The 18,004-nt window shown below is 41.5% G+C and overlaps 1 protein-coding gene across 6 annotated transcripts in view; it reads left to right on the forward strand.

The window, feature by feature from the left end:
• LOC119822820 (transcription initiation factor TFIID subunit 8) overlaps nucleotides 1–15,507 on the forward strand; it is a 121,075-nt gene extending 105,568 nt beyond the window's left edge. For 4 of the 6 annotated variants that reach the window (XM_038342399.2, XM_038342402.2, XM_038342400.2 and 1 more), the window contains one exon: nucleotides 12,781–15,507. In XM_038342399.2, the coding sequence (XP_038198327.1) occupies nucleotides 12,799–13,725 (927 nt within the window). In that variant the 5' untranslated portion in view covers nucleotides 12,781–12,798 and the 3' untranslated portion in view covers nucleotides 13,726–15,507. The remainder of the gene's footprint in view (nucleotides 1–12,780) is intronic. The other 2 variants (XM_038342404.2, XM_038342405.2) reach the window with 2 other exon arrangements.
• The last annotated feature ends 2,497 nt before the right edge of the window (nucleotides 15,508–18,004 follow it).

Below are 18,004 nucleotides of genomic sequence, written 5' to 3' on the forward strand. Positions count from 1 at the left end.
CCATGACTGAAGTTCAGCAACTACCTCCTGAGCACCTTTTGTGTGCTTGGTTTTTCAGTGCCCCTGGGCATCTCGTGGTGGTGAAGATGCAGTTGGTGCCTCAGAGCTCTCCAGCTGATGCCCCAGACAGGTGTACAGACCTGAAATTGTGGTAGGCAGAGGTAGGTGGGAGGAATAGACTACATATAGACCCTCCCAAGACCCCATGTTCCCTCCTCATAAAATAACCCCATTTCTTCTAACATGTCTTGTTCTGATTCCCCTGTGCACTATATTTTCAAAATGAAAACTTGGAAGAAGCTGTACTGGGTCTTGCAGTTTGTGTTCACACCAACTCAGAGCACTTGTGTTCCACATTGTCTGCCTTCCAGAATCCCTTATTAAATAAGGGGAGAAAGTCTTTAAAAATTTATATTTTTAAGGTTTAACATCATACGAAGTAATAACACTGCACACAAACAAATTTCATCTGAAATTACAGAGTTCTCCATGTCAGTGTATCAGGGGATGCTTCTCAGATACGCTCAACATCTTATAAGACTGAATAATAAATATCATTGAGAGAGATGGTAAATATTTATATGATGTAGTAAAAGTTTGATTCACTCATAAAAGAGTTTGAGGAAGAGAAAATTAAAAAGTATTGACATATGCACGAGAGAGAGATAAAATAAACATTAAGAGAATCAAATGAAATGTTAAAAGTGCTTTCTTTTCTGGGACTAAGGACTGTATATGAAGTTTATTTCCTTTTTACCTATTTTTATATGGTTTCCAAAATATTCTGCAGTGAGCATGTGTCACTCACATTCTTAGGAAACAGGCATTACTTAAAGCAATCCTTCGTGGTGTGCAGGGTTGGTTCTGTTGGTGCTGGTGGGCTTCAGCATCCCTGGAGGATTTGGATTGCCTGATGTGGAGCACTTTTTATTTTAAAGTTAAATCTGACATAATGTTTTGAAGAGGACTCTGATTGAGACAACAGCACCTTCCCTTGTGCAAAGTGAACTGAGGGTGCTGTTACCCCAGTTTTCTGTATAGGAGGCTTTACCGGAGGGCCTAAACTAGCACTTCCAAGTTCCATTAGTAACGCGCCCGACCAGAAGTGAATTGATGCTCAGCACACATACCCGGAGAGCTTCACTCGCCCCTGTGCTGAGCACCACATATGTTAATTTATCTTACTAATTGTGACTAGGTTAGCAAGTCAAGAGAAAGAGTTCAGAAAAACTGGGGCTTCACCACCCTAATACACTGGGCATGATTCTCCAATCTGCAAAAACAGTTTGTTTTGTGTTGGCCCTCATCCCAGCAGCGGTACAAAAGGTGAGATGGGATTATGTAAGTGAACTCAATTCCCTCTGCACTTCACTAATTCATTCAATAAACACTGCTGCACATTTCGTTTAATCCTTATTTGATTTGATTTGGTATTGAGGGAAAAAAAAATCAGTGCCTGGAGCAGTCTAGACTTGTTCTTTACCAAGGAGGGCTACTCAGAGCCATCTAGAGTTCCTGCTCTAGGCCTACCATCCATTCTTTCTACTCCGCAGTGCTGACTTTCCATGGTCATTTGGAAAATCTCTACAAAGGAGATAGATGTAGCCACAGTGAGATTTGCCAGACTTATTCTGAAGGCCTTTTAAGTATACATCAAAAGTCTTCAAAATAAATCTTACCTGAATATGTGCATATTTTGTCCCATAATTATTTCCTAAACATGAAAGCATAACTACTTACAGCACATTTCCATAGTATTAGGTACTATATGTAATCTAGAGGGGCTGGAGAGATGGCTCAGAATTTAAGAGTTCTGACTGCTCTGCCATAGGTCCTGAGTTCAATTCCCAGCAACCACATGATGGCTCACAACCATCTGTAATGAGATCTGGTGTCCTTTTGTGGCATGCAGGCATACATGCAGGGCAGAATACTGTATACATAATAAATAAATAAATCTAAAAAAATAAGTAATCTAGAAATGATTTAAAATATACCAGTAGTTGTAGGTAAGTTATAAGAAAATATTGTACTATTTCAGGTAAAGATCTTGGACATCACCACAGTTTGGCATGACAGGACTATTGTTAGACCTAGTCTTTCCTGAAGCCCCCCTAGACACCAAGGAACAACTAACTATATTCGCACTGCATGATATTGTGGTCCCCACCTTGAATGTCCTTGGCTTCTTAGTACTGAGACTATGGGTAAGATGTTAAGTCTTTTCCATCACAATGGATTCTACCCTACACTGTAGACTTTCCATATAGTGTTTGTCAGATCCAAAAGAAATTCAGGACAAATCGCCAACTGTGGTGCCTATTAGCATATCAAAGCACATGTTGGCCACCCAGATCTCTCAGTGTCTGAATACTTGCTACACATTCTACACTGGCATCCTAGACCTTCTCATTCCACCCTGCTTAAACGTCCTCTGTAGGCTTCTCTTCCCTCAGCACTTTTGTTCCTATCTAACTCACTGAATTTTGCCATGCAACTTCTTCGCTCTCTCTCTCTTGATCCTCTTGGCTCCTCTCTCTTGAAGTCCTCTCTCTTCTTAGCTCTCTCTTTTCTTCCTTCTCTTTTCCTTTTTCTCTCCTCTCATGGCCTTGTTCAGTCTACTGGTCATGTTTAGTCTATTACTTTCCTTGCTTCTCTGGACTATTCCAGATGTCTCTGGCTGTAGCCTCCCTCATATCTACAATGAAAACTTTCTCCTCAATCGTGCCTTGGAGTGGTCATGTCCTCATTTGCTACAGTGTTATCAAGTGAATGTTTATTTTGCCCCAACATTTATGTTCAAATCAAATCCTCAATGAGACAAGATTCAGAAGTTAGGGGTTTAAAAAGTGATTAGACCATGAGGATGGAGTCCTCATGAATGAAATTTATACCCTGATAACAGACTCTAGAAATACCCTCATCCTTTCTCCTGGGTAAAGACACAGCAAGAAGTCAGGCATCAATAACCCAGAAGGATAAACCTTATACATAATTACTTGATTTTGGACTTTCTAACCTCTAGATCCATGGCAAACCAATTACTGTTTTTATTTTTTTTAAATAAGTTACTGTCTATGGCTTCTGTGTTATAGTAGCCTGAAGAAACAAGAAAGGCACTGTCTCCTGATTCAGTTATTAAGTGTGAGTTTAGCCAGTTCTATTCTCAGCCCCACTTGACCTTCCTAACTTGTCTGCCAGTAACTGCACTTCGCACTTCCCACCTTTACTTAGTGTTTTGTGTTTGCAACACTTGCTTACCTCTGCCCCACCCTGGCCCCAGATGGGGGAAAAGAAATAAATCTAATTCCCAGGATCTCAGCTGTTGATGTCCATCAACCTGCTTTCTGAACATATTCAAGGCTCAGGTCAGAGACGAATTGCCACGTCACCCATCCCAACCTCATTATACTTTGCCTTCTCTTGCACAAGCTGGTCAGCCAAATGTTTTCTTCCCCAACGTTTCTTGCAGTCAAAACTGGGTGAGTACTTTTTTGGGATTTTAGTGGTTATTGCATCTAGATAGCCTAAAATGCACCTATTTGTGAATGAAAGAGCAGTCTTAAGAATACCATGTGTCCTTTTGCTCTTCCCTTTCATTTCTGTTTGTAATGCTGATATTCTGTGCACAGCGAATACACAAGACACCTTGTGGCTATGAGGTACTAAGTAGAACAAAGAAAGCCCATATAGTGGGATGTCAGAGCTTGGGAGAGATGGAGCCTGCAGCCCTTTTAGCATCCCTGAAGGTTCACTCTGGTCCTCTGCTACTCACCACTGGGATACTTGTATTGGGACATAGATAAATTCTGCTTGTTTTCACCACTATGTTAAACTTTCTGCTGTAGGTAATAGGTCCTGCATGTAAATGATACTCTGTGGAAGGATGAAGGATGACTTCATGACAAAGGATGTCAAAGGGCATCAGCCTGAACTTGGACAAAGTCAAAGGATAATATTAGTAGCATCTATGGATCTGTAGGAGCACAGAGAAAAAGGTGGCTTGCTAAAGAATGGCCAATTGAACACTGGCAAATCGACCCACATTCCTCGTCTTGTGTCCCAGTGTTCCTTTTTACAAACACATTGCAATGTGCTGTGCATACAGAAGGTATTTATTTCCCTGCTTAGTTAAATAACAACAGAAATGAAGTAAGTGATGGCATATAGTGGCCACAGTGTGATGTAATACATCCCAAGATAGTTTATACAAATACAGCATTGGTTCCCTTTCTGCCCTCTATAGTGCTAGGAGTTCTTGGACATTACAAGCATTATTGATTCTTAGCTCAGCACAAATTCAGATGGGATGTGTCATCCTCTAAGGAAACATCACTTGAGGAAATGGATCAATACAGTTGATTATTCACATTAAAGAAATCCACACTAATGCACTAGAATAATTGGTTATTGCAAACAGGTGAGTATAGAGAGGCTACCTGGCTTGGTGCAAGAGTCCCAGGCTCTGAGACAATTCTTATTTTAGATGGTCCTTTTATAAAGGGTCTTCATATAAAAATATTATTAAGGGCAAAGACACAATGATGTTGATTTAACCTTGTTGCATAGTTATTTTGTGAACTGTCTGAAAGAAAACAAACAGAACTCCACAAAATCCTCCAACACTATAAGACCACTGATGTTATATAAATAAATATGCAACTTTAAGATGATAGTTACAGAAACTCTCAATAGTTTGAAAGAAAAAATGTTCCAAATGAAGGTGCGTGGTTGATCGGCAGTTATGATTCACCAGACAAGCTTATATATAATTCAGTTTTAATAAAGGAAAGGAAAGGGAACTTACAAATCCAAGGTTCCAGCGAGGAGGGCAGGAAAACAAAGAGAAAGCAGGCCGCAGGCCCGCAAGATTTTATAAGTCAATATTAGCCTAAGGGGGACACGCCTAAGAGGGACACGCCTAAGAGGGACACGCCTTTAGACCAAGGGGGACACGCCTTACAAAACAAGGTTTTGGGCTAGGCTTCCCCTTCATCTCCCCCTTTTGTCTAAATAAGACAGAACCAAACCAAATACAACTATATTCAATAGGAACAAATAATAAATATAAAATTACAAACAATATTAAGAAGAAGCATATAACAAAAGTTTTACTAAGCATTCTATTTCAAGGAGTCTAAATAATGTAGAGGGTAACTACAATTATCTAATCTTCAACCCCATCAAAGATCTGAGAGGGGAAGTAATATTACTTAAGCAACCAGGAAGTACAAACAAGAAACTTCCAAAATGTGCAACAAATGACAGAGACAACTAACTACCTGGGCAGTCACCCAAAGTTTCATTTTGCAATGTTGAGGCAACCAACTTTGGCTAAAGCCTAACACAACTGACATAACATTTTTCAAAGGCAAGGAACTTTTTGTAGAACTGTCCAACCCTGTCTTGGCAAGATAAGACAATCCTGTTTTTATCCATTTACGGATACTCTGAAACTCTGTCAGTGGTCGAGGTATGGACTTTTTCTTTGCCTAAAGGCCACTTCTGCCAAGAAGAAGACAAGCTCCCAGTGGAGTGTCTTTGGTGCTCAACATTCTCTCGGGAGTAGAGTGGTGTTGCCAGGAGTGATTGTGTCTCATAAGTACCAAACTCTAGGTTAGATTAAAGGCCATGTTCTACAGCTCTTCAAAGAGGTCGAAGATTATACTATCTATACTAAATATAATTTCTATGTATCTAAAAAACCTGAAAAACAACTGTGCAATAAATGAGGACAATATCCCCAAACGTAAACAATGTCATTATACAAATAATATCAGAGGTAGAAAGGTACATTGCAATATGATAAATATCTCAATATAACAATTGTTTTAAACAGAGGTAGAAGCATACTCTCATACAATAGAGGTAGAAGCATACTCATATACAATGTTCAATATACAAGAATCAACACCAATGCAATTTTCTAATAACAATAATTCACAAATACCAATCATCCCATCAAACCAGGTAATTCCCCCCCCCTTTTTTTTTTCATAAACACCCCTGAGTCCATATAATACCTCCCCCATCCCCTCAACCCTATACCATCTACTAAATGATGTCCCTAAACCAGAGGGCAAACTCTGTTGGGAGAGGGGGCGTCGTCCTCTAAGATTGCTTCTAGCTGACATGGGGGCGACGTTCTTCTCAGGGGGTTCCATGAAAGCAAATGATGGTAAAATTCCCAGAATAACATTTGGTCGAGGAAATTGTAACTAGCCTCTGAGTGTTTTGAGGAGGTCCGGCCAGAGTGTTGTCAAAATTGTACACCATTTGAAACTGTCTTGTGTAGTTGGTACCAAAAAAAAAAAAAAAAAACCAAAAAAAGATCTAATTTTAGCGCTATTAAAAAACATGACGTCATAGTAACCAGGTGAAATTGATGTTGTGGGGCCCCATCTTCATCCTGGAAACTTCAAAGATTACTGAAGGAAAATTTGTTGTTTGTTACAGGAAAGGTAAACATTATCTACAAAGACATATACAGACATATATATTCGATGGAAGGTATAATAAAGACAGACACAGATATGAGGAAAGGCAAAGAAAGTTTATCAAGTATCATCATCATCATCATCATCATCATTATCATTATTATTATTATTATTACTATTATTATTCTGTCCCATTTCATGGCTCCTGACCTGAGACAGAAACTCTGAGATATCTCTTATAAACAGGCTTGGAATTGAAGAAGGACTGAGCCATAGTCCAACTCCAAAACCAGCTCTATATACATATAAATAAAGGCACAGTATATATGTAAAAAAATGTTTTATACTTACTAAACATATTCGGGTTCTGTGTTGATCCATATTAGGTTGTAACTAGTGTCCATGAATCAGTATTTAAATATCCAGGGTCCCTTAAGTTCTTTGAAGATGAGTGGTTTCCTGTGGAGATAAGTGCCCCCAACCTATATGCTTTTCTTACCATCAGTATGATCATCATCCTTGTGAATGAATTATTTTTCTTTTCCAAGGGGCTTCTTCTCTTCAAACCGAACCTTTATTAATTTTGACGGTATCCACAATTTTTCCTCTCCTGTGGAGACAAGAGCAAAACCCCTTCCCCAACGCAGCACATCTCCTGGCTTCCATTGCGAGGTCAGCACATCCTTGAAATAAACTGGTTGATTTAATTCAGCAGACTTTTCCATTATCCAATGTCTTTCTGCAGCCGTTGTCCCCTTCTCATTAGCGTTGAGAAAATTCAAGGTTAATAAAGCACTATGTAACCTATTTCTAGGGGTATTTTCCACCCCTTTCTGTTTGTTAACATATCCTTTATAGTTCTATTTGATCTTTCTATGACTGCTTGACCTGTAGGATTGTATGGTATACCTGTAACATGCTTAATATTGTAATAAGCAAAAAACTGTTTCATTTTCCTAGAGACATAAGCTGGACCATTATCCGTCTTTATTTGTGTAGGTATACCCATGATGGCCATAACTTCTAATAAATGAGTGATTACTGAATCAGCTTTTTCTGAGCTTAAAGCAGTTGCCCATTGAAAACCTGAATAAGTGTCAATGGTGTGGTGTACATATTTTAATTTGCCAAATTCTGCAAAGTGAAACACATCCATCTGCCAGATTTCATTCCTTTGAGTGCCCTTTGGATTAGCCCCTGCAGGCAGTGGTGTTTGGTTATAAAAAGAGCAAGTAGGGCATTTCTTTACAATTTCCTTAGCTTGTTGCCATGTAATAGAAAACTCTTTCTTCAAGCCTTTGCTATTGACATGATGTTTTTTATGAAATTCAGAGGCCTGCAGCACACTACCAATCAACAATTGATCAATTTCTGCATTACCTTTTGCTAGAGGACCTGGCAGATCCGTATGGGATCTGATGTGTGTTATATACATAGGGCAAAGCCTGTTCCTGATCATGTCTTGTACCTGGATAAACAATGAGGTTAGTTCTGTATCATCAGGTATAAATTCAGCAGTTTCAATATGTAAGATTACTCTTTCTGCATATTGTGAATCAGTAACTATATTAAGCGGTTCTTTAAAATCCCTTACCACCATAAGAATGGCATATAATTCTGCCTTCTGGACAGAATCATAAGGGCTTTGTTCCACCTTACTCAAATCTTCTGATTTGTAACCTGCTTTCCCTGATTTATTAGCATCAGTATAAAATGTACGTGCTCCAGTTATTGGAGCATCACGGATGATTCGGGGGAGAATCCAAGAAGTTCTCTTTATAAAGTTAAGCCTCTTGCTTTTCGGATAGTTGTTATTGATTTCTCCCAAAAAATTAGCGCAAGCTCTTTGCCATGGTTCGTTATCTTCCCACAATTTTTTTAGTTCATCAGCAGTGAAAGGAACTATAATTTCTGCTGGGTCTATGCCTGCTAGTTGACGAAGTCTCAATTTGCCTTTTATAATTAATTCAGAGACTTTTTCCACATAAGTTTTTATTTTCTTACTTGGTTTATGTGGTAAAAAGATCCACTCTAAGATAATATCATCTCTCTGCATTAAAATTCCTGTAGGAGAAATTTTGGAAGGCAATATGACTAGAATACAACTGAGCTCTGGATTCACCCTGTCCACATGTGTCTCTTGTAATTTCTCTTCAATCATTCTCAGCTCCTTTTCTGCTTCAGCTGTTAATTCTCTGGGACTGTTTAAGTCTTTTTCACCATCCAAGGTTTTATTTAAATGAATTATCATATCAGGTGTTATGCCAACAGCTGGTCGTAAGCTGGAAATGTCTCCTAACAACCTTTGAAAGTCATTGAGAGTCCGTAACCGATCTCTCCTAATTTGTGCTTTTTGTGTCTTAATTTTTTGTAAACCTATTTTATAACCTAGATAATTAACAGAATCTCCTCTCTGAATTTTTTCAGGAGCAATCTGCAATCCCCATTTAGGTAAAAGTATTTTTACTTCTTCAAACAGTCTTTCTAAAGTAGCCATGTTTGAATCAGATAACAGAATATCATCCATGTAATGATAAATTATAGACTTGGGAAATTGCTTGCGTATTATTTGCAATGGTTGATTTACAAAATATTGGCACAGGGTGGGAGAGTTCAACATGCCCTGTGGGAGGACGGTCCACTGGTATCTCCTTGTAGGTTGAGAGTTATTATAAGTAGGCACTGTGAAGGCAAACTTTTCTCTGTCTTTTTCTTGTAAAGGTATAGTGAAGAAACAATCCTTTAAATCAATTACTATGAGAGGCCATCCTTTTGGTAATAAAGATGGCAGAGGAATTCCAGATTGCAGAGAGCCCATAGGTTGAATAACCTTATTGATAGCCCTGAGATCTGTCACCATTCTCCACTTACCAGATTTTTTCTTAACAACAAATACAGGAGAATTCCAAGGGCTGGTAGATTCTTCTATATGTCGAGCATCTAATTGCTCTTGTACCAGCTGTTCTAAAGCCTGCAACTTTTCCTCAGCTAATGGCCATTGCTTTGTCCATATTGGTTTCTCAGTCAACCATTTTAGAGGCAGTGCTGTTCGTATCTCTGAAGGGCCATCAATTGCTTTGCATTCTTGTACAGCCCGAACAGCCGGTTTCCGCCTTCTGTAATATCTTTTAATATTTCCCTCGGTGATAGAGGCTCTAGAAGCAGCAGGAATGTTAATTTGGGTATTCCATTGCTGCAACAGGTCACGGCCCCATAAATTCACTGCCATATTGGCTACATATGGCCTTAATTTTCCTATTTGTCCTTCTGGCCCTATGCATTCAACCCATCTCGTGCTCTGCCTTACTTGAGATAGGGTTCCAATTCCCAGGAACTGAACATTTACATCCTGAAGAGGCCAATACGGATGCCAAGATTCTGGAGTAATGATACTTACATCCGCACCTGTGTCCAGTAGGCCAGTAATAAAAATGCCATTTACACACACTCTTAACTTTGGTCTTTGTTCATTTATACAAGTCTGCCAAAATACACGTAACTCATCTTTCAGGCCATTTTTGCTTTTAACAGCAGGCATGGGGCTTTCTAATTTTCTTGACGAGGCATGTTCTCGGCAGTAACTGGAAATGACTGGACCACATTCGCCATGGGGGCCTGCGAGAGGCCCCCCATTGAATTTCCCAGTGGCAACAGGTTGCCTTGTCTATCTCTTGTTGACCTGCACTCATTTGTCCAGTGTCTGCCTTTTCCACATCTCCTACATGTACCTGAAGGCTGAGTCCTCCTACGTCTGTTATTTCTAGAAGAGGCATTATTATTATTATTGTTATTATTATTATTATTGTTGTTGTTATTATTATTATTATTATTTCTGAAAATCCGTTGTCTGCAATTCCTTTTAATATGTCCCATCTTGCCACAATTAAAACATTTGGTAACTTGATGCCTCCTTTTTGCATTAGAAATTGCTTCTTCGACCCATGCTTCAGTGCCATAGTCAAATGATTCAACATTCATTGTATGTAAGACCCATTCGTCCAAGGGCGCTGATCTCATCTTTAAAGGCCCCAGGATCCTTTTACACTCCACATTGGCATTCTCATAAGCCAAAGATTCAATTATTATACGTCTTGCTTCTGGGTCAGATATCCCTATCTGTACAGCTTTAGTTAGCCTTTGTAAAAAATCACTAAAGGGTTCTCTCTGACCCTGTTTAACTCTGATATATGATTCCAGTCTCTGTCCTGGGTCTTGAACCCTGTCCCAAGCCTTTAAAGCTGCTGTAGTACATATGGATAAGGTGTGTTCATCATAATTCGCTTGTTCCAGAGGATCGGAGAAAAGTCCTTCACCTAGAATTTGATCTAGGGAGATCTCAATTCCCTTTGCTCTTTCCTGCTGTTCTAAAAGTTTAGCCTCTTGTCTGAACATGCATTTCCAATTTAATTGTGACCCACTCTCTAGAACAGCTGATACTAATTGTACCCAATCATGGGGCGTTGCCTTATTGCTTATAGACCAAGTTTTGAGCATCTCTCTAACAAAGGACGAATGTAGCCCAAAGTTCATAATAGCTTGTTTAATTTCTTTGAGATCATTCATACGGACGGGTTCCCATGTATATTCCTTGATGACTTTAGGGTTTTTGGAACCAGTCACCTTTTCTGACGTTACTATTGGAAAGGCAGGTAGAACTTTATGGAAATTATCCCGGAGAGTTTTACTCATTGACGGAGTTAAATTTCGCCTTTGTACCGTTTGCTCCTGTTCTATAATTTCCTCAATCTTTTCTAATCTGCTTACTATTGCCTTCTGTAAGGCCTGGATCTCCTGTCCAGAATTATGCTCCAAGGCCTTCATGGAGGATTCCAAAACATGAAGTTTGTCCAGTAGAGTTAGTATCTCATCCTTGGATAGAATTTTCATGGCATGAATTGTGCCTTCTTGTATTGACAATCTGTCAGCCAATCTGTCATATCCTTTAGACAAAATCCGATTTTCACATTCAGCAGTTTTAATTCTCTCTGATAATGTTTCAGACAGGGACTGAAGTTTACGATCCAAATCAGCTGTTCTCTCCTCCGCAGCAATGAGTCTCTCCTTAATATCAGACTGTAGTTTTTCTAAATTTTGCTCATTTGACCGAGTCATATCAGACAAAGCCCTATTCCCTTCCTTGATACCTTCAAACTCTTTCTTGGTGTCAGTCTGAATTGTTTTTGCAAATACCTCGACCGACTTAAAGTTGTCACTCAAAACAGTTGTGCCCTTTCTTAAGCATTCAACCTCTGTCCTAAGAATCCTGGTTTCATTCTGTAAGGACTTTATCATTTTTCTATTTTCAAACCATGTAAGGGAGAAACCAAATACGAGAAAAATTGCAAGCCCTATAAACATCCAAGTTATGGGAATATCATATGTATCCTGTAATATTTCTACCATAGTATAATTAAATAGATTGCAGAAGCTTTCAACGGTGATATGGTCAGACATTTTTTTTTTTTTTTTTTAATCAAAAGAAATTTTACCTGAAATGACAGTTCCCTGCCAGTAGGTCGCTAGGGCAATAACCGCTCGGCCAAACCGAGTCTGCAGTACCAGCGGAGCTCGAATGTTGGGACTCCGGCAGTAACCGCTAGTCTCCGGCAGGTCAGGGCCCAGGCCGAACTCAGCCGGGACTGGTGCTGCCTGAGGGGTTAGCGAGCTCGGACTGAGTCACCCGCGCACACACACACACGTCCTTTGCTCCTTACAAGCGGGGCTGGGACAGGCTAGTCTGGGAAACTGCTCTGAAGCAATCAAGAGCCCAAGGCCGAATCCCTGCCACGCAGTGTGGGAACTGGAGCTGAAGGCTCCCAAATGCCCTAGTTGGACGCCAAATGAAGGTGCGTGGTTGATCGGCAGTTATGATTCACCAGACAAGCTTTAATATATATATATAAGTCAGTTTTAATAAAGGAAAGGAAAGGGAACTTACAAATCCAAGGTTCCAGCGAGGAGGGCAGGAAAACAAAGAGCAGGCAGGCCGCAGGCCCGCAAGATTTTATAAGTCAATATTAGCCTAAGGGGGACACGCCTAAGAGGGACACGCCTAAGAGGGACACGCCTTTAGACCAAGGGGGACACGCCTTTAAACCAAGGGGGACACGCCTTACAAAACAAGGTTTTGGGCTAGGCTTCCCCTTCACTTAGCATTTGTGGTCATGGCTGCCAGTGACCTGGCAAGCTTTCAGAACTGAAGAAGGCTCATGGGAACCTCTGACTTCAACAGAAAGATGGTGACCCAACCAGAGAAGCACTGGGTATCAAATTTGTTTCACCCTGCTAAAGGTCACTGCCCCCAGTGGTCTGTTATGGAATATTAATTTAAAATGTCTTACAGGCACTACGTGAGAGCAAGATGGCCGATGCGGCGGCCGGGCCTGGTGGCTCTGGAACGAGACCAGGAAGTAAGCAGTCCACTAACCCTGCTGATAACTACCACCTGGCTCGGAGGAGGACTCTGCAAGTGGTTGTGAGCTCCTTGCTGACTGAGGCAGGATTTGAGAGCGCCGAGAAAGCATCTGTGGAAACACTGACAGAGATGCTGCAGAGCTACATCTCAGAAATCGGGAGGAGTGCCAAGTCTTACTGCGAGCACACAGCCAGGACTCAGCCCACACTGTCGGATATCGTGGTCACACTGGTTGAAATGGGGTTCAATGTGGACACTCTTCCTGCTTATGCAAAACGGTCTCAGAGGATGGTCATCACTGCACCTCCGGTGACCAATCAGCCAGTGACACCCAAGGCCCTCACTGCAGGGCAAAACCGACCCCACCCACCACACATCCCCAGCCATTTTCCTGAGTTTCCGGATCCCCACACCTACATCAAAACTCCAACATACCGTGAACCGGTGTCTGACTACCAGGTCCTGCGAGAGAAGGCTGCATCTCAGAGGCGAGACGTGGAGCGAGCCCTCACCCGGTTCATGGCCAAGACGGGCGAGACCCAGAGTCTTTTCAAGGATGACGTCAGCACTTTCCCCTTGATTGCTGCCAGACCTTTCACCATCCCCTACCTCACAGCCTTGCTTCCCTCTGAGCTGGAGATCCAGCAGATGGAAGAGACAGACTCCTCGGAACAGGATGAGCAGACAGACACAGAGAACATCGCTCTTCATATCAGCACGGATGGCCCCGGAGCTGAGAAGGAAAACGCTTCTGTCCTGCAGCAGAACTCCTCCTTGTCTGGCAGCCGGAATGGGGAGGAGAGCATCATCGATAACCCGTATCTGCGCCCTGTGAAGAAACCCAAGATCCGCAGGAAGAAGTCCCTCTCGTGAGCTGAGAAGGAAGCTGCCCTGTAAGTGAGAGGATACCGCTTTCCTGGGGCCTGAGATCAGAGGGAAGAAGAAAGTGGCGCCCTTTTGGCCTTGCCTGGGCTGTGTCTTTTTAGCAGTAGCCTTCTATGAAGGCCACCCTGTTTGCAAACAGGCCGGAGTCTGCTGGTGACTTCATTAATTCATCACAGGACTTGATTCCTTTGAAACCTAGAGGGCCAGGGAAATTGTTAGGAAGGAAAGGGTCCCCTGCTCTGTGCCCTGCCGGGAAGATTGCCAAGTGTATCTTCCAGACCACCTGGATCTCCCTCGCTGATCCACAAGAATCATGGCACTGATTTACAGCCCAGAATCTCATTCTCACTTCTCTACACCCGGGCCCAGATCCCTGCTGAGCCGGTAGACAGTGACTTTGTATCCCTCATCATGTTGGAAACAGACCCATGCTGCAACTCTGATCTGGGGCTGGCAGGAGCTAGAAGTACATGGGTTAATAGAGATAATGACAGTGACCATCAGAGTAGCCTTGAATCTCTGACCAGCATTTGATTAAAGCTGACCACAGTGGGGCCATCCCACCTGGAACGTGTACCTCGGAGCACCCTTTTGGGAAGGATTGAGTTGGTTCTCCCAGGACTTGATAGAGGAGCCATGGATGTTAAGCACCAGGGAGAGAGCTTAGCAGCTGGGGGTGGGACTTGTTTTGAGGGCTAGGCTTAGCTGAGAAATCCAGCTAATGGTGGAAAGCCACATTCCCACTCACTGGAGAGAGTGGGTTGAAGGTCCTGCTGAGTCCATGTGCCTGTCAAGAAGCAAGTCTGAATCCGCCCACTCCCACCTCCCTGGAGAGAAGACACCATCCCTCACTTTCCCACTAATCGTGCAACATGATACTCAAGGAAGATACTGGGAAAGCTGATATCTTTGGCTCGTTTTGAAAAGAGGGATTGAAAAACCAAATCCAAGGAAGAGTGGCAGGGGCACATGGAAATTGACATAAAGTGGATAAGTTGTCCTTGGATTGGAGTGCTGAGCCCACATATAATTTTTCTCTCTGTACTCCACCTTGGCTGCTGCTTTTCTTCCTCCTCGTCTTTCTCACTCTCTTACCCTGTGCCACGTGTTTTTGAGACAGGAGCTCACTCTGTATTCCAGGCTCAGTGATCCTCCTGCCACGTGCTGTGAACCACTATGCCTGGCTTCCAGTAACTTGGCGGGGGTGGGGGGGATCAACCTTCCTTCCTTGCTGCTCTCTAGAACCTTTGGTCTCTTTGCCTGGAGGAAAAAAAAACAAAACAAAACAAACAAAAAGCTCTGTGTCTGGAATTGAAGAAAGAACAAGAGGTGGTGAGAAAAATGAGCCTTTTTGGCTCTGGTCCAAGCAGGAGTATTTTGATGGTGACTCAGAACTTTGGGGTCAGAACAAGAAGACCGGGCTGTGTGGATTCTGAGAGCTTGTGCTGTAGTTGGCAGGTCCTGGCCCAGTCAGTTGGAATCCAGTCGCAGGGTCTAAGGAGCTGCCGCCCCTTGCTGTTCCTGATGCTTCTAGCCAGCGTGTCAGTGTCTGTACTTCTGCACCATGTCACTGAAGCCAAGCCTGTGGAGCGTGTTGTGTGAGCTGAGGGGGCTCTTGCTGCCCTTGACCGGAACTGCACCGCTGTGGTTGCTCTTAGAACAGAGATGACTGGTGTGTTGAAGTGTATAATTCTCAATGTATATCTATAGATTCCTATTTTTTATAAGTTGGGAGAGTCTAAGAGGGAAAAATAAAGTGATTTATGAAAAGTCTAAAAAAAAAAAAATAAAAAGAAAATAAAATGTCTTACATTTGTTTATGCTATGGAATATTTGTTTAATGATGCAAAGATGAATTGTAATCTCTTATGTTGTACCTGCTTAACTCGGTGAAGCCCTGTCACTGTGCCTGTCAAACACACCTGACGGGTCTAATAAAGAAGAATGGCCAACAGCAGGGCAGGAGAAAGGATAGATGGGGCTGGCAGGCAGAGAGAATAGACCATTAGAGGAAAGAACCAAGAGATCCAGGAAGAAAAGGGGCCAGACACGCAGCTACATGGCCAGTCACTGAGACGACTAAAAGTAAGATTATAGAAAAAAAAAAAAAAAAAGGAAAAATCCCAGAGGCATTCGGGTCTGGCAAGCAAACGCTCTCATCTAAGAGAGGCTTCCTGACTCAGCTTCAGCTGCAAAACATTGCAGCTCTTTTAAGAGGTTCTGCTACAAAACACTTAAATGACGTTGATCAAAGCTGACTGCATGCTTGCTTGTTTTCAGCCATAGCAGGAAAAAAGTTGTGCTGTTTTAAAATGCTGGCGTTCTGGTCTGTACTGCCAGGGCAAACTCTGACTCTTTCAGGCAGGCGGTCCGACTACGTACAGAGCATTTGAATGTGGTCTTTGAGAAGAATGTTGCAGCTTGCTTGCTGGCAGGGACCTTGAAACTCCACAGAGTTGTGGTAATAAGAATGGCTCTAGCAAGTACCTCTGCCATTAGGCTGGAAAGCTAAGGAATGGGCTGGATCCAGCCGCCAAAGTCACGGCTTTAGTCCTACTGATATTGTTTGGTAAATTAAAGACTCATATAGTCAGAAAAAGAGAGATATACAGTAAAAGAAAGATTCAAAGTCGAAGAAAACGTCAAAATGGTTTACAATGTGTTGGAAATATATGCAGGCTAAAAGTTAAAGTTCTTAAAAAAAAAGGAAGCAGTTGGGTGTGGTAGTACACACCTTTAATCCCAAAACTTGAGAGGCAAAGGTAGATTGACCTCTGTGATTTCAAGGGGCAGAAGTGGATTGACCTCTGTGACTTCAAGGTGTGGTAACACACGCCTTTAATCCGAATGCCTGGGAGGCAGAGACAGACAGATCTCCGTGATTTCACGGTGTGGTAGCACACACCTTTAATCCCAGCACTTGGGAAGCAAAGGCAGTGAATCTCTGTGAGTTCAAGGACAGCCTGGTCTAAAGAGTTATTCCAGGACAAAGATATAAAGAGAACCTGTCTCAAAAATTAAAAGTAAAAATAAGTGAAATAGAGGTTAAAATAAAGCTCTACAAAGATGGAAAATACACAGAAAATCTTGATACTGTATGCTATTATGCTCTCTTTGAATTGTTTGAATGCTGAGGAAGGAGCAACAGCTGCTAAAAGATATTTGTTTAAAAATGCTGCTGAACTAATCCAAGAAAGATATCTTGAAAATACCTTGACTTCAGAATTTGGATCTAAGGATATGATACTTTGGAAAAGAGGTTTTTCTTTTATTTTTACAGAAAATGAGAACCATTGGATTGCTATCATCCCAATATGGTATGATAGACCACGCCCTCCTGAAAGGTTGCTGTGAACACCTTCAGAAAATTACTTCACCCAACTGATGACTGAGATGAACCTGGCACACAGGTTACACCATGAAAGATTTGATTAACAGCGTCCCCATTTAGCAGGAAGCAGTTTGGAGAGAAATAACTACGTCCATATTCCCAAATATTGTTTATAAATGTTCTTTTACATTTAAATGGGAAGATGATATAGATATGAATAATTTACATTGGTATAAATTTTGCCTTATTGATAGAAATTTAAGGTCTATTTTGTTATATGTATATGTATTTCTAATAACGATTAAGGTATTGTGATTGTGTAGTTCATTTAAAAATGTAATGTATAATTAGGAAATATAGGTTGCTAATGAATAATCATTGATAATAGTTAAGCTTGTAGTCATGTTAGTTAGATTTTCTAGATATATAGAGATATATTTCAGTTAGATAGGCATACTTCATATCTTCCAAAGACTACAGAATATTGCATTTTAAATGTCTTAATAACTTAGGGTTTTTCATGACAATGAGACATGTCTGCTCCTGGCAGCACCAATCTACTTCAAGAGGAAGATGGGCATCGAAGAGGCTCCTTATTGAGTTTGATAGCCATTTGCAGAAACTGTTGCAGAAACTGGACACAAAGAACCCACAGAGAGAGGACTGCTGAACTTGCCTAAAAGTGAGATGATCTTTCGGGATTCCTGATTCATGAAAGAGTCTGCAAGACATTCTGCAGGACACAGCAGAAAGTGACTGAACTGTCTTTGAAATTTCTTGCTTTATGGAAATGTCTGCTGGAAACTATGGGCCTGAAGGCCGAAGATGGATGCCCCAACGGTACAGAGGAACTTTGGGTGACTGTCCAGGCAGCGAGATGTCTCTGTCATTTCTAGAGTTTTGTAAGTTGCTTACTTCTTATTTACTTAGGTAATA

Source organism: Arvicola amphibius, chromosome 9, assembly GCF_903992535.2.
Source record: "Arvicola amphibius chromosome 9, mArvAmp1.2, whole genome shotgun sequence".
NCBI classification, from domain to species: Eukaryota; Metazoa; Chordata; class Mammalia; order Rodentia; family Cricetidae; genus Arvicola; species Arvicola amphibius.